This window comes from Numenius arquata, chromosome 7, assembly GCF_964106895.1.
Source record: "Numenius arquata chromosome 7, bNumArq3.hap1.1, whole genome shotgun sequence".
NCBI lineage: Eukaryota > Metazoa > Chordata > Aves > Charadriiformes > Scolopacidae > Numenius > Numenius arquata.
The window spans coordinates 18,758,309-18,774,460 of NC_133582.1; the positions used below are offsets into that span (position 1 = coordinate 18,758,309).

General features: G+C 39.9%; 1 protein-coding gene across 2 annotated transcripts in view; it reads left to right on the forward strand.

Moving 5' to 3' along the window:
• The window catches only part of NT5DC1 (5'-nucleotidase domain containing 1), a 141,092-nt gene extending 126,182 nt beyond the window's left edge, over nucleotides 1-14,910 (forward strand). Inside the window, exon 12 of one of the 2 annotated variants that reach the window (XM_074150749.1) lies at nucleotides 12,079-14,910. In XM_074150749.1, the coding sequence (XP_074006850.1) occupies nucleotides 12,079-12,197 (119 nt within the window). In that variant the 3' untranslated portion in view covers nucleotides 12,198-14,910. The remainder of the gene's footprint in view (nucleotides 1-12,078) is intronic. The other variant, XM_074150748.1, reaches the window with a different exon arrangement.
• Nucleotides 14,911-16,152: the final 1,242 nt, after the last annotated feature.

The following is a 16,152-nucleotide window of genomic DNA, read 5'->3' on the forward strand; positions in this document are numbered from 1 at the left end:
AAGTTTTATTAGTAATACTGCAATGACTTTGCAACTGCAGTACTTATCAGTTGATTAAAAAATGGTGGTGAAGGCCCTCTATCCGTCTATCCTCAATCTATCATTTTGCCTTACTGTACTTTATCAATACACCATATCTAAAGGAATAAACAAATTATTAAATGAATGAGGTGCTTAGCTGTATGAAGAACACAGAAAGCATTTAGTTTGCTAACCCCTCTGTTGCCTACTTCATGCATAAAATCAAGGAATAAAAAGTTGTTTGAGAGAGCACTTCAGATTTGCCCAGCAGTTATTTCTACACCAGAATACATGATAGACCTGTTCTTTGCAACCATATTTTACACTTGTACATACATTGTAAGGATATCTCAAAACAAAGAACTCATACAGTGCCACAATTTATGTTTCTCGTATTTGCCATATTGAAGTCTATATTTCAGCCTAAAGCTTCAAAGCCTAAATAGACCAAGGGAGATTGCCAGGAGAGAGGTAACTTCTGTGAAACTCCCTTCTAATACCTTTTCCAGAGTCATTCTGTGGCTTGCTTTGGAAGTGTTGGCCTAGAGGGAGCGCGTTGGTCAGCCATGCTCTGTGAAACCCTGCCTCCCAGCCAGCTCCCCCAAACCGCAGCTCAGCTCGCAGGGTTGGCAAAGGCTTTAGATCACAAACGCACCACCAAGTTTCCAGCTGCAGATGAAGGGGTGAGAACCAGAAAGGCGTATTTGTGTAAATTAGTAGGCAGTATAGCTGCCTGTCGTCAGCAGTGGAGTCCCTGGAAAGTGTTCCTCCATCAGGAGGGACACTGAGCTGTCCCTGGCAGCATCGGACCAGTCGCGGGGCAGGGGCTGGTGTCTGTGAAACTTATAGCCCAGAGCTAAAGGACAGGGGAGGAATAACATTTTTAACTTGCAGCTGTGCACCTGAAAGCAGACTCAAAGCTAAAGGTATGAGAACATCTATAATTTCTTGCAGAGAGAGGTATTTCTTGTTTGCTTATGCGGAAGAGCAGATGTTCATTATTATGGATGCTGAGGAATTCCTGACTCCTCTCGAATACCTTGCCTGACTCCTGTCACAGCAAGCTGTGAGAGCCCCTGCTCTGCCAAGCCCTGAAGTTTTTGGCTGCAGTTGTAAGTCAAAGCTTAGCTGCAGCTATTTGGGAATAACTTGCTAGAAGAGATTCAAACGGGTTATGCAAGTTTGATGCGCTCCAGCTTTTCCTTTTCTATTCATCTACTTTAATTACCAGCAGAGGACTTTCCACTGCCAAACTGCAAAAACCCAGGCCTTTCCTCAAGATCCCCCGAGCCCAAAGGCACGGCCAGGCTGCCAGCCTGCTGACCCTAGGAGCCCAGCTCCTGGCCACCAGCCAGCACGGCCCCGGCAGCACCCGCCTCAACCTGACCCAGCCAAACAAGCCACCGCCTCCCTGGAGGTGTGCTCACTCCTGCGAGTGGTGGGCTCACCAGGGCTTCTCTATCAGCAACCTCTGACCTACGTCTGCGAGAGCAATAGCAAGTGCCACGTGCGAGTAAATATCCCAACAGCTTGCGGTCTGCAAAAAGGCAGACAGTTGCTGCCATACTAACTTTAAAATCGATTCTTGTTGTTTGGATGCAGCATATATCTGTGCATAAAGAACAGCCTGGTTTACTTCTCAAGACACATTTTTCACTGAAAAAGATTATTCCGAAACTTAGTCAATTTTATTCAGTACCAGTGGTATTTTACAAAAATAACTCAGTTTTCATCAAAGTTCGTATAAGAATTCTTTTGAGACAGTTATCAGAAATTCATTTTGGGTAATAAAACCCTTCAAGACTGTTTCTATTTTTTTTAAATAGAGGAAATATGTAAAAAAAAATATTAAAAATAAGCTGTGGATCTGGATCGAGAAGTTGGAATAGAATTAACTTTGACAGTTGTCTTTTTTCACCAGCATATTGTTAAGTTTGGTGCAGATGCCCTCTGATAGTTTCACCTGAAGAATTTATACATGTAACTGAAGGGAACAATCTGATACTTACCAAAGAGCATTGTAGGGAAAGGGCTTCACAGGGAATGCTGCTGTTGCAGGTTTTGGCCATGCAAAGTATAAAATCACAGAACATATACACAAATTGTATGTGTAATTAGTAAAATGGCAGCTTGGTGAAAAGGTAATCCAATCCGGTCTTCATTAGCTTTCTGTGCTAATTGAATATAGTGGTTCTTCTACACTTTTGTCCCCATCTTTCCTTGAAAATTCAGTATCTAACTCAAAAGGTGTTTGCATTCAAAGATGCGTCAGATATTCTGAACTGTAATTTCACCTCTGACAAGGAAGGTATTAGTGGGATTGCAGATTACTGCATCACAGTTTGTCATCTAAACTCCCCTGACAGTCTTTGAAGAGAAATTGGCTTTTTCCTTGTGCATGAAAAAGGACATTTTGTTTATTGTTAAAGTTGCCCAAAGGACAGAAAGGATCTTCTATAATACCTTCTGTGAACTTTCCTCAGTTTGGAGTGGAAATCAGATAAAGGTCAAATAAAAAGCTTCATTTAAGACATCCTCACCTTGACATTAAAATGACATTAAAAAAGGTTTAACTGAAGACCAGCATCATGGCTATATCTTTGTAATATTAAGAGAAGATGAGTTAAGTTGAAAGTTTTCTAAACATTTCATAGGTCTTTTATGAGCTGATTCTCCTTACCCACTTTCAGTAAGCAGGGAAGTTTTTCTCAAGAATTGGAAGGCTGATGAGCTCATGATTATCTTGACAGTACATGGTTAATAAAATAGTAGAAGCCAATGCCTCTACTCCTATTCTACATGCCTCATTCACAAATCCATCTGTTTCTTCACTTTTCTGCTATTGAATCTCTCATTTACAGCTCCCTTACAGATTTTGACCATTTTCATGCACAATGATACCATAAGCCAAATTTTCCAAACCAGGATCTATTACCGTGGGAATGTTACATTCAAACACACACACGGAAATTAAAAGGTGTAGGGATCTGTCTGAAAAATGGCATTTTTCATAAACCAGTTTATAATACATCCTCCTCCACTTCCAAAAGTTTGGTATGAGCCAAGTAGAGGCAGGTACTCTTATCTGTCATACTTGAATAATCTGAACTTTACCTTCAAGGAGTGGGTGACTGCTACTCTGTGGCCATTTGATCGAATGTCCAGATACCCATGTAAATAATTATATGTCCTGCATCACATGGATATTCCAACAATAATTACGGAAGATCTTTCTGATTTACAAAGAAGATCAAATATAACAATATCTTATTTACTAAGCAAGTTTTTGTAGGAAAAAGTCACTAAAATAACTAGCCAGTGCCACCACTTCAGGTGGATATTTGATTAACAAGTCTTTGATCCCAAAAATTTTCCGTGATAAGTGACTGTGGAGTTTTAGAGCTTATGGGGGAATTTTGGTAATTTTTTGTTCTTCATTGCAAAGAAAAGGTTAAGAAAGTGGGCTCTAAATCCTAATATGGAGAACAAAAATAAACCTTTTTTTAAATTTCATGGTTGTTAACCTAGACTTCTGAACTTGTCTCATAACCTTTGAATGGTGAGGTTTGTCATAGGATTAAAAATTACTGCAAGCAAGAATGCTCTGAGCAATCCTGCTTCGGCAGGGGAGTTGGACTACATGATCTTTATGGTCCCTTCCAACTCTAAAAAATTCAGTGAAATTCAGTGAAGAACCGGAGATTGAGCGATGTTGGAGCTCAAGACAGTTGCATTTCAGAGAAGAATTAGTGCAAATGTAAATATTTTATGGAGACAGACTTCATTTCACATTTTGGAGATTTGATAACCAAGCTTATGTCATGCATGAGAATAATGCATTTTTTTAAATCTTGCATCTGCATGAAATCTTGTCATGCTTTGTCCATATGGGTGCATGTTTTTCTTCATGCCTTACTGTTATTTCAATTAGCTAGTAGAAGAGAAAAACCTCCATTATAATTTACCAAAGCTGTCCCTTTAAAGACGCCTACAGATTCGTACCCTGCCACTTTCAGTGGGAGTTTGAGTCGTCAGCCAGCTTGCTGTATAAATATAATGATAAAATTGCCAGTGAACCATGGCAAAGTTCATGTTTCTGCTTAGAGTTGCAAATTATCTGCACAATGGAAAGCCCAAGGCAGCTGTGACTGGGGCACCAGAACTGGCACTGACTGGGTCGCAGATGCACGGGTCTGCCCGTCACAGATCAACTACAAAGTGCAAACCTCACACTCTTTCTTCAACATGTATTGTAAAGGTGAATGCCCTTGAAGAATCAACTATTACCATAGAAGTAATGAATTTCACTATGCATTTAGCCATATACTCACTTCTATATCCTGAACAGTATAATTCATAATTATGCTGCAATGAAACAAAATATGCCCCGTATTTTAATACACTAGTTCCAATGTTTTTTCATTGATATTAATCATTTAAAGTAAAATCCAGCTCCTATTAAAATTAAATTAGTCTTTCCTGTAACTTGAGTGATAATTATGTGCTCTTTCTTATTCAAATAATACAATAATAGCATATAATTTCCTTAAACATATAGAACTATCTATATTGTACATTACTTGTTAATTAGCAGTAACCTTTTATATTTAATGGCTTACCTTACAACCAGGCTTTTACTTCCCAGCTTCAGTGTAAGAATGTGTCTATACAATATCATGTAAAGACAAAGTTTATCAAAATGCATTGAGGATTTAAACTGCTTTGGAGCTTAGCTGCTATAAAGAGTAGTTGCTATTAAAAGGCTGAAAAGGTCATTTTTATAATTAAACTTTTTATGCAAGAAACCTATTTTTACGTTTGGTGAAAAATCAGTATACATATATAACAGCAAGATTTCTGAGGTTTTCTGGTTCTGAGATTTTGATGCAGGTTAAAAAACAGGTAGCAAAGATAATTGACTAGAGAGAAGATACGTGTCCCAAATATGTTGATAGCATCTTGCTCTATATATAAATCGAAGAGCACCAGATACTGTAAATTGGATTCATCTGTTCAAGGAAAAAAGTTTGTGTGCTTCATTTATGAGAAAGAAAAACATACTCGACACAACAGACAATATAATGCATTTATTTTTTCAGCTGCAAAATACAACTGAAACGACAATAAACTGTCTTTCAACGATAACGAATTACTATTCAATAAATCAGAACTAGCTTGTAAAAACTCTTCAGGACCCAGTTATTTCCCAAAGGGTCTGAAACTTTCCCTAAAGGGTCTGAAACCCCAATTTTCCCAAAGGATTTGACTACTTGATATTAATTTTCAACATAAAAAGGACAGCTTTCAGTGTTTTACAGTTTGTTCAGCCTTTCCTTCCTCCTCCAGAAAGGTGTATTGACTTGTGCCCCTGAAGGCCGTGTCAAATCATGCAGAACCCAAAAGATTACTTCCTAGCCAATAACTGACAGAAATGTTCCTGCCATCGTTACTCTGCTCTGTGAGATGTCAAAGTACAGCCACCTCTAAAAGATTAAAGGGAGAACTCCTCAGCAACTCATTAAGAAAGGGGGAACCACTCAATCATTTCTGCTTTAAAGTTACCCTTCAACTCAGGCAGCATAATTTCATTTGCAGGCTGTAATTAGAGCTATAATTGGGTTTTGACTAGATCTCAGACTTATGGGGTGGGTTTAGATTGCTTCTTTAAAAACACTGGTAGTAATACAAAGTGTTGATATTTTTTGAGTGTGAAAAACAGTGAAAATAGGTAAATCACCAAATATTGGAAATATTTCTTTGACCAGGTTGGAATTTTACATAACCTGCAACCTCACATGTACAAGAAAAAGTTGCTGGAAGCATTTCTGTACTTTGGATTGATGCCTAACATGTTCCCTCTGGATTAAGATAGTAACACGCACACACACAAAACAATGTAGGCTTTGTCTTTACTGCTTAAAAAGCTTAATGTGTGTCTGTGTGCGGCTTTTTACCTCAAGGTAAGCAATATTTGTCACCCATCCAGAGGAAAAATCAGGGAAAAGGAAAGAAAACATTTGTTTTACAAGAGAGGGGAACACGACAACGTTAACCCAAGTTTGGAGAGTAAGCTTATCTTGATGAGTTTACCTCAAAATGAAAGTAAAGGGGTGTATCATCATTGCATTTATCTTAATACAGCTCCATTACAGTCTCAAAATGCAACTTATTTCTTTTTCTTAATCAATCAGAAATGCCTGTCATCTCAAACGATTGCTTATATTCAGGCTAACTTCTTCAACTTACCTCAGAAACCCTTCCCACTTCCCTGAGATCCAGGATGAGTCATTCAGACAGAAATTAACTAACAGATCCCTGAAAGACTAACACCTGCTAGTAGGATCTTGGCATTCTCTTAGGATTTTTTTTAGATTAAGTCTTCATCTAAATATTTAAAAATATTATAGTCCAATATTTTCTTTTGATTGGTTCCAGACCAAGCAAGAATGACACAGGGCTATTTTCTCAAAGGATCTCCAAATATCACCATTTAAACTAAAACAAAAATGAGAGAAATTCCCCTCCTATACAGATGATGAGCTTTCCCATATAAACACAAAACAGCACAGGAATTTCTGAGGCTTTCCTTCGCTGCAGACTCTATTGGGCTCAGATGCGAGTTTAGCGCACGCCTTGTGCACAGCTGTTTTGTTCCAGCCAGGGTCAGCGGTCCCTTGGCCGCAGGGTAGACCCAAAATAATGTGAATTGTTACTCCCAAGATAACTGTGGTGAAACTGCATGCCACAGGCAATCGCAACAGCCACGATGGATGGTCTTTCCATCCCCCGGGGACTCATCCCTCTGCAAAACTCTGATAGTGAAGCTGCTGCTCCACATCTCCCCACAGTTTGCCACCTGGGTTGTCTCCAATGTTACCCCTCTTCCACATTTAGATATGGCAGAAGAGTAGCCAGTAGAAAAACCCACTGGCGGTGAAGTTCTTCCTCAGGCCAAGCTCATGGTACAGATGTCTGCTGGCAGAGCCGCAGGCGTAATCTCTGGCCAATACACCTGTGTTGGCAAAAGCCCTTATGCAGGTGCAATTAAAGCAGCAAAACAGCACTTTCATTGAGGCTAGTTTCAGTCTTTATTACTGGGTGCCCAGAAATAAACTGTGCTGGCTCACATGGCACTTTGCAAGTGCCTGCTACACCCAAACTCCGAAGTTTTAGCAACTCCCTTCTACAGAGCCTATCTACATGGAAGAGTCCCCCCGTTCCCATACGACACCGCACAGATACCCTCCCTCCTCCTCCTCCCCTCTCACTTTTGAGTGGCACAGCGCACAGATAGCAGCAATGATTTTCATGTAACTGACAAAAGGAACTCTTTCCTTGTGCTGACTTCACTATTTCGGGAGCTTTGTCTTAGTAGAGCAAACATCTGACCTCCTGTTTAGGAAAATCAGCCTCAGAAGTCTGGCTAAAAATAACCACTATCAGGTGAATCTACTTGTGACCTCAGGGGTTTTGCTTTTTGCCCCTAGTACACTGCCTCACATTCTGAGCTCTTGCTGCAAGAAAAGTAGAAATGGGTCAGGAGATAAAAGCACTTAGTATTTCGAAATAACAACATCTGTTAAAATCTACCTGTAGATTGGCAAGTCACAGAGCAGATCACTCAATGGCACAGCCAAACTAGTGCGTTCTCCTGCAGCAGTTGTTCTTACCCCACTGTTAAGAAATTATTGTTAGAAATTGTTACCATTAAGAACTAATTCTCTTCCTTTTTCTTCAACAGCAACTTTGAAATACAAGCAAACTTTTATGGCAAAGCTTTAAGCCTGTGTAAATTATTGGAATTCCTATAAAAGCAAAAAAGTTAGTACTGGCTGACGATCTGCCCCTATAGTTATACCACCTGGATGCTGAACCGTAAGATAGAGCTCTGTCTGTGTTTTCTGAGATTTGCCACAATCAAGCAGTTCAAAGATTTTTCAAGTTAAAAATTGGGTATCACTAATGAGGTTTTAGTTTTCCTCCCTGTGCCTTTTCCTTGGTGATAATCAGGAGGATATATTTGGATTCATGGAAGAACACAACCCTGCTGTTTACTAGGAGGTTTCCACAGCATCTGGCCCCAGCCCTGGTGACTGGCGGGGAGCAGACCTCAGAGAGGGGAGGGGGGTTCTGCTCTCTGTAGGGCTTCTTACTCATCACGGGGACACTGCTGTGGTGTCACGTTTAAAAAATGTTGGCTTTGCTTTTGTTGGTAAATAGTGCAAAATTATTCTTGACATTTCTGCTGTGTATTTTGGGAGAAATCTGTTTCAGTCTTGGACTGTGCTTTTAATTGAAAAAAAAAAAAAAAAGCCTTCCATCTAAAGAGCTTAGTTAAGATTATATTTGTTTAATGTATTGGTTTGTTCAAGGAAATCTCAAAAAAGGATTAGACGTGAGTATTGAGTTTATCAAGCAGGCCTGCATCTGGAGTAGATTATAATTGTCTTCCATTCAGTTACTCAAATATTTTCCTGATCACTCATCGAGAATATTACATTTTCCCTTCTTCTTGTGGTTTCCTTTTGCTTCCTTGTGGCTGGAACTCCATTTTTTATTCTGATAAAAACTTGTGGCTTTCATTTAGTTTGCTTACGCTAACTGAACAGCACACAGACACTGAGATGTTGTCAGCTTAATAGCTATGAAATAAATCTATCCACAACACCTAAATACAGGCATGGGTGTAGGTATACATAAGCATCAGGGCACAGTGGTGTAATTAATGTCACTTAATACCTGGATCTGCGTAACTGGAACACAGTAACTGATAGTGGTTACTGTTCAAACATCATTGTTGCCATTTTATTTACACTAGGGCTGCTGGAGTCCTGCAAGTGAGGCAGGGCAGGAGTCCTGCTTCTGAGCTCAGGCTAAGGCATATAACCCATGAGCCACTGGGAAACACTGGTAATGCTGAATGCTCACTGGAAAAAAACTGGTTTTCATCACTCACTTGCACTCGGGCTCTGGTGTGGGAGCAAAGACAGGAGTGGGACAGAAATTCAGGGGGATACATCTAATAACTGACATTTCTGTAGACCTAGAAAGGGACATAGACCTTGAGACCCTCCAGGTCTGAATTCTAGGAGTCTTTGGCTCTAAAAGTGAATATCCTATTTGTCTTGGGAACACAATGAGTCTTGGTCTAATTAGGTAAGTATCATAGAAAAATTCTGGGAATGTGGTCCTCAAGCAATTGGGTAGAACCATCTAGTTCATTCTTCCAGTCTCAAGCTGTTTGGTTTGTTCAGGGTTTTGGATTTTTTTAGGATAGTGGCAATATTGCATAAATTTTTAAATTCACTATCAGTGTAGGTTAGGACTGATTAGAGCCTCGCTGTCAAATTATATTTCAGAGAGGACTGGGTATGTGCCCCCTGCCTAATTTATGACTCTGCAATATAAGCAACTATTTTTTCCTGAGACTGGCTTTATTATCAAATACTGCATCCTTTTTTTTGCACGCTTTTGCATCAAGCTGTGGCCTCTGCAAGCATTTCAGTTTAGCAAAATGGAGCTGCTTATTTCTTCTCTATGTCATCAGCGATAATATGGTCAAGACCAGATGTGAAATGAACTGCTGCGGTGTCCAGGAGGCAGACTCCAGACCTGCATCATTGTTTTTTGTCGATGAGCCAGTATTGCTGGACCGAGTGATACCGTTGCCATTTACAGCAAAAGAAGTTGGACTGAGCTTTGGTGTCCAATTCACATGGCACCTTTGCAATGGAGGGCAACTGCAATTTGTTTTAAGTTGCAAAGTTTTCAAAGAACTTAGTTTAAATGATCATAGTATAAATGAACAGTCTTCATCTTTCACATTCTCTGGATTTTCATTTTTTCATAGATTTTGCATCCCCCAATAAAAAAAAAAAAAAGTCCTCATTTCTCTTTCCCTGTATACTTGGCCCTTCTTCCTCACTGTGTGTTTATTCATTGCCACCAAGATTCCAAGTATGCCTTTCTGGATCAGTCCAGGGTTTTCTCATAAATACATCACACAAATAAAGCAATAATACAAAATGTTGCATATTCCAGACAAAGCAGATGTAGTAAATGAAATAATTGAGTAAAAAAATCCTGGAAATAGAGGAAGATGTTTCTACATTTGCGATGCATTAGATCTGCTTAATGGGTGAAGAATAGTTAACTGCTTCATGGAACTTCCAGTGATGCCTTGTGCAGCATTTTTACATATGGATACCTTCTGATCATCTTTCAAAGGCAGCTTGTTCAGACGAAACCAATATTTAAATGGATAGATTGGCGTTTGAATAGGTAAAAAGTGACCATTCCGTTGCAGAGTCTTGTGCATTGTATATAGAATGGGTTTGGTGTTTAAGCTGATTGAGTGAAGCTAGTTTACCAGGAAATATCAACAAAATTAGTATTTTGCTCCAACTGGTTCTTTTCTTCAGCATGAGCAACTCTGCAGCAAGTCTGCCCCATTTGTACTGCTCTTTGGTTAAACTACTCTTGGGAGGTTTCAGGCTGCTAGACTAAGAAGCTAGTGAAAGCTTTTATATAAAAGTAACTGTATGACATTTAATTTTTATAGCTCATAAAGATATTCGGGAATATTTGCTTTCTTTTGTAGTACTATTTGTTATTTTGGGAACCTTTGTTTTATACGGAGCTGTCATAAAGAGACTCAGCAGCCAGTAAATCCATTGGGCCCTCCGCAGACTAGAAAAACATCTGCCTGTTCTGCTGTGCTCGGAACGGGCTCCAGAGATTCCCCTGACTCAGACAAAATGAGAAAATACACTTCTTTGACAAGCTGAAGTAACCCACTTCATAAAGCGTAATTCACTTCCAATCCAATCTCCTCCCATTCCTATTCTATTCCAGCCTCTGTCTGATTTTTCAGTTGGATCTAAATATCAATTTGCTTGCTTTAGTTATGTTCAGTGTGGTTTTAAAGCTGCGGACCTGAATGTTGTCCTGATGCCTGCCTGTGAATCGCTTGTGAGACAGACCTGAACTTCCTGTCGTTTGTGCCGAAACTGCTAAGATTGTGTTTTTCTGTTTCACAAAACCTGCTGAGCACAACCACCCCACCCCCAATATTGTAGCATACAGTGACAGGATATCATCACCCCAAATTTACTCCAAATTGAAAAAAAAGTTGTCATTAATAATGTACTGTTCAGAAGAGCCGAGTAATAGTTTTTATGTTTTGCTTTGGTTCTAAACAAAGAACTTAGGAAGGAGCTACCCCTTTTTGTTGTTTTTTTGGTTTTTAGCCTTTTTTTTTAATGTATTGGAAGGGTAATTGTTTCTTGAATGAAGTTTTATTTGTGTGGGTTTTTAATTTGCTTTCTTGAACTTTGAATAGGAGGTGAGCATGGGAAGTATCAGTTTTCTGGCTGTGAGGGTGGGCGGGTCACTGCTGGCAGTAAAGACTTTTTTTTAAAAAACTACAGAAAAGAAAGCTTTGACTGTTCTGAACTATTCTAATGCACTCAGTGTTCTTTGCAGACTGGAAGTGATGAGTACGCCAAGTTACAAGTGCAGATTTCTAAGAACACTTGGTACAAAATGATGTTGTTAACACTGGACTGCAAGAAGGTCTAAGAGTGGGTGCCTTTGGGGAATCTTGCTATAACAGCCATGAAAAAAAAGGAAAAAAAGAAAGACAGACACTTCTTTGTTTTAACCATAGCCCTCTTATCAGTAGATTGCTGAGTTAAAAGAAAAGGTGACAAATTGAAGAATGAACTTGAAAGTGTTCTAGTGGGAAAGTTCCACCTAGGCCCAATGAAAATTTTTGTTTAGTTTTTAAGCATTAGTTAAATAATTTTCTACGACTGGCATTATTTCAGCAATCAAGGAACTGAATATCCTTTACGGCAGTTAAGTAAACTCGGAAAGTCAATCCCTTGGACAGCTGAAGATGTCAAATAAATATGTAATCGTGCAGTCTGATTGAGTTCTAATGCTGGTGAGCAAACAGCTCAAGGGCTTAGGAAGTACTGCTATTCACCACAGGCTTATTTTTTATGTGATACAGGCTGTGTTGCTAATCAGATGTGGTATGTTTCTGTCTTTCAGATTTACCACTGGATTATAGATTTACACGATTTTCCTCAAATAACTCAGCAACTGCCGGGTACTACCCAAGCCCCCCGAGAGCACTGCTGCCAAGTGAGGAGTCAGTGACTATGAAATAGGTTGTCGGCTTTTTCCTTAAATAATCCTGTGGCCCTTACTTAAACTGCTATCAAATGCTAATTGGTGAAAATGCTGTGTGATGCTTCATAAAATAGAATGATGGATTAAAGCAGACTCCTGTGTAGACTTGTGTTTCACTTGTTGCTCTAGTCCAGCTGGAGCAGGTGAGCAATGCATCCTTCTCTCTCAATCTCCTGACCACCACTACCTTTCCCAAAGTGCTAGTGGCTTTTTCCATACACTGCCCAAAGCCTTCAAGAGAAATGTGCTAGTAATAACTCATCCCAAGTTACATTCTACATTTTCAAGGACATTTTCGGTATTATCCCTATTTAAGTTGATGCTGTAAGCCCCAGGAAAGACATGAACCAGACCTTCAGCCATATTTCATTAAGAGCTACCTTGGACGGCCCAGGTTATTACCATAGATCAGTGTTTTACAGGCTCTGAGGAATTTATTCTCTCACTATAACTGATCCTGGAGATATAGAAAGACTGAGGCCCAAAGAAAAAGATGCATCATACCCAAAAAGAGACTTCCACGGGATTTAGGCAGCTAAATGCAGACTGACAGTCCTGAAAGCCTTTGTCACATGCTTTGTATTCCTTAAAGTGCCTAACCACTATTCAACAGTAAGATTCCCTACATGCCTTTTCCTTCCTTAGTCTTCAATACCCCAAGAGTTAGAGTTCTTCTGCAGAAGGCAGGAAACCTGTGTGCAGTTCCCTTCTCAGTTTGAGTGGATTCACACCTGCAATTCTTCCAAGAGTAGGAAGGACATAGCGCCCAGCTATCTAGAGCCGTCTTTGCGAAGTACAGCCTCAGCCCGGAAGAGAAGCAAGACTGAAGACATAAACTGAATATGTGCTTTCTTATCCGTTAATTTAGGGAAACAGGCATCCTGTTCTCTGTGGATCCAGTTCCAAAGACCCGTTCTCCAGCACTTTTGCCGGGAGCCATCGGTATCTAATGCAGGGTAGTGGATGCAAATTTGTTTAGTCAGCAGTTTTGTCACACTGGGATGTCAGAATTGTGGATAAATATCCCTCAAAGTTTAAAGAAAATAAACAGAAGCTTTCTTTTCTTGTTTTCAAGAAAAAGAATTTACTTTCTTAGGCCTAGACAATTATCAGAATGGATTTAACTTATGTTAACACTTAACTTCTGTCACTCCATATTTTTGCAGCTTCACCAGTTAAAATACTTTGTGTCAGAATCAGACACAATCACCATTCCACCTCATTTCAGAGACATCAGCTTTTGTTTCCGTACTTTTTTCCTACCTTTACATAGGATGTTATTTTTACATTCTTGTGGTCCAATATACTTACAAGTAATATGCAACGTTTCCAATTTAACACTACTCATTGTTTTTTTGAAAGGGAAGCATAAAACAAATGAGGAAAAATTGAGAAAAAACTTTTCTTAAAACAAGGTGTGTGAGGAAGGAAAATGAGGTTGTCATTCTCCTCCTCATGGACTATAGGCTGAAAATATTTGACTTAAGAAGGTAACAATAAGTAAGACCTGAGTTTATTTTGAAATTTTTTAATTAACATCAATGTCTTGGGCAGCAAATCTGGCTCATGATAAGGGTATGATTTGTATTAAGCAGAGAAATACCCAGATTAAAATCTCAGATGTCTGATTACAATATCATTTGAAATTCTAATATGAATCAAATAATCCTCTGCAAATAATTTCTAACTAGGTTATGGTCCAAATCAATATTGTGTACCCTCATGGGTTTTTTTGTTCTGAATTTGGAACTGATTTTTTGTAGGTAGGGCTTTTTTTTCTTGCTTTTTTAAAGAAAATTAATTAGAATTGAATCGTGAATGAAAATTAGAGTGAAAATCCTCTAAATAAGTCCTTGGTTCCTGGCGTCTCAGTGGAGAAGCAGGTTTTTTTAATGGAAAGGTGACAGATTCTAAGGACAGCCTGAACACAAATCTCACCAGGACGAATGCGTATGTGGACTTGCTCAACTGGGAGGTGACAGTGCCCGCTTCTGAGGAAGGCTGTCACCAGTCACTTGCACTTGCTGCTGGAAGAATTAGCAGAGAAAGAAGTGGATAACAGAAGGCTACTGCAAGCATGACTCCTTCTGCCACCATGTGCTGCAGGAGGACCTAGGAAAAATAATTGAAGTGTTTGCCCAAAAAACAGTGTTCCTGTGAAATCAGGACTTAATGACTCTTACTAAAAACCTCTTCTTATTCAAGAATCTCTGAAAATTATACAGGACTTACTACAAAGTGGAGGTTGGCAATGGAGGAACTTTAGGGGGGCAGTCAGTGCTGTGGTGACAGGATCTCTTGGAAATGGAGGTGGAGACCAGGGAGAAGAAATACACATGGCAGAAAATTGGTAGAGAGCTGGCCATATTTAACATGACACTGTAAAAACACCTTCTTTGCTTCTTCCTTCTTTCTCTTTTTTTTTTTTGACCTCTGGAAATTTCTGAGATTTCTTGGATTCTGTTGTGAGAGGCCGTTGACAGAAAGATCGCTGAAGTGCCTGCAAAACTATATTTGAGTATTGGCAGGGAGACATAACGTTGTAAAGATTCATTAAAATCACCATGTCACATATAGCCCTGAAAGCCACAGTTTTGCTTAAAACTAGAGATGAATACCAAGTCTCTTTTGGCGTCTGTTTTGGTATAAAGCACACATGTCTGAATTTTAAAATAAAGAGAATTTATTTCTGAAAAAACTATGTTCTGTGAATTTACTTCATAGCTGGGCAGCAAAACAAAAAAGAGAAACAAGATCATTAGGAAGCAGTGCAAGGAGAGGTTCGTGCTACAGCCTCAACCGAAGCAAAACTTGACCCACTCAGGATACAAAATAAATCAACCAACCAAAAACTAGTATAAATTGATACCTTTAATAAATTGATGCCTTTAATACCTATAGGGAAGTCAGCTTTGATGCAAAGCAGAGCTCACTGCAAGTGTTTCCTGAATAGGGCTTGTTCCTGGAAACCGAAGGCTTCTTAATCCCCAGTGAGTAGAAGTTAAATAAACAGGCGCAGAGAGCTTATCTGTGGTGGACACGGGGCACTGCTGGATGCAGGCCTTCTGAGGCTGCTGCTTCTCCCGGCTGCCGGGGCTCCCCAGCCTGTCTGAGTCCCAGGTGTGTGATGCTACAGCAGCGCTGGAGTGATTCCTAAGGGGATTCCTGGGAAAATTTGTCTGATGCTGGGCACCAGGAACCAGCACTCCCAAAACTGGTTGAAATCTGCATAAGGAGCAACCAGCCATTGTCCAGCTGGGCATGAGAGCCTACCCAGGGGAAAAATAATCTATAAAATGGTGACACGGTAACATGAAAAGGGGGTGGTCGTGCACAGATGTGCCGTGGGGAGATCTTCTGGGATGCAGAAGGGCTCCAGGGCTCCAGGCGATGTGGCTGGACTGGCCCTCCCGTGTCCTAGGGCTTGAGATGCTGCTCCCCTGTCCCCTGCAATGAGCCGCAGTGCTCTAAATGTTATCTGCATCCGAGCAAATAACCTTTAGCCCTGCCCACATTGCCTAGCACTATGTTTTATAGTAGCAGTTGGCTATAACAATTAAAAACAATACAACTGCTTCACTACAAGTGAAAACCATGCCTGCCACGTCCTCCTAGGTCACGGTTTAGCCAGCAGCTGCACAGGCTTTAGGGTTTTTAACAATCTTTATGACAGATCCTTTAGAAATTAAGGAGATATAACATACCTCACTGGCAAATCGGAGCTATACTGATGTAATGGCTATAATGGTGCAGCCACAGACATCTATTGTTAGCTGTTCACGAAACAGCCCTTCCAGCAGCCACGTAGCCGATCCAGAACCCCCCAGGGGAAAGGTTCAGTCCCATTATAAATCCAGTTGCCTATAATTTTGTTTTTTGCAATCCTGAATAAGTGGAACATCAAACCCCCTTGGTGAGTCACAGGACAGAAAA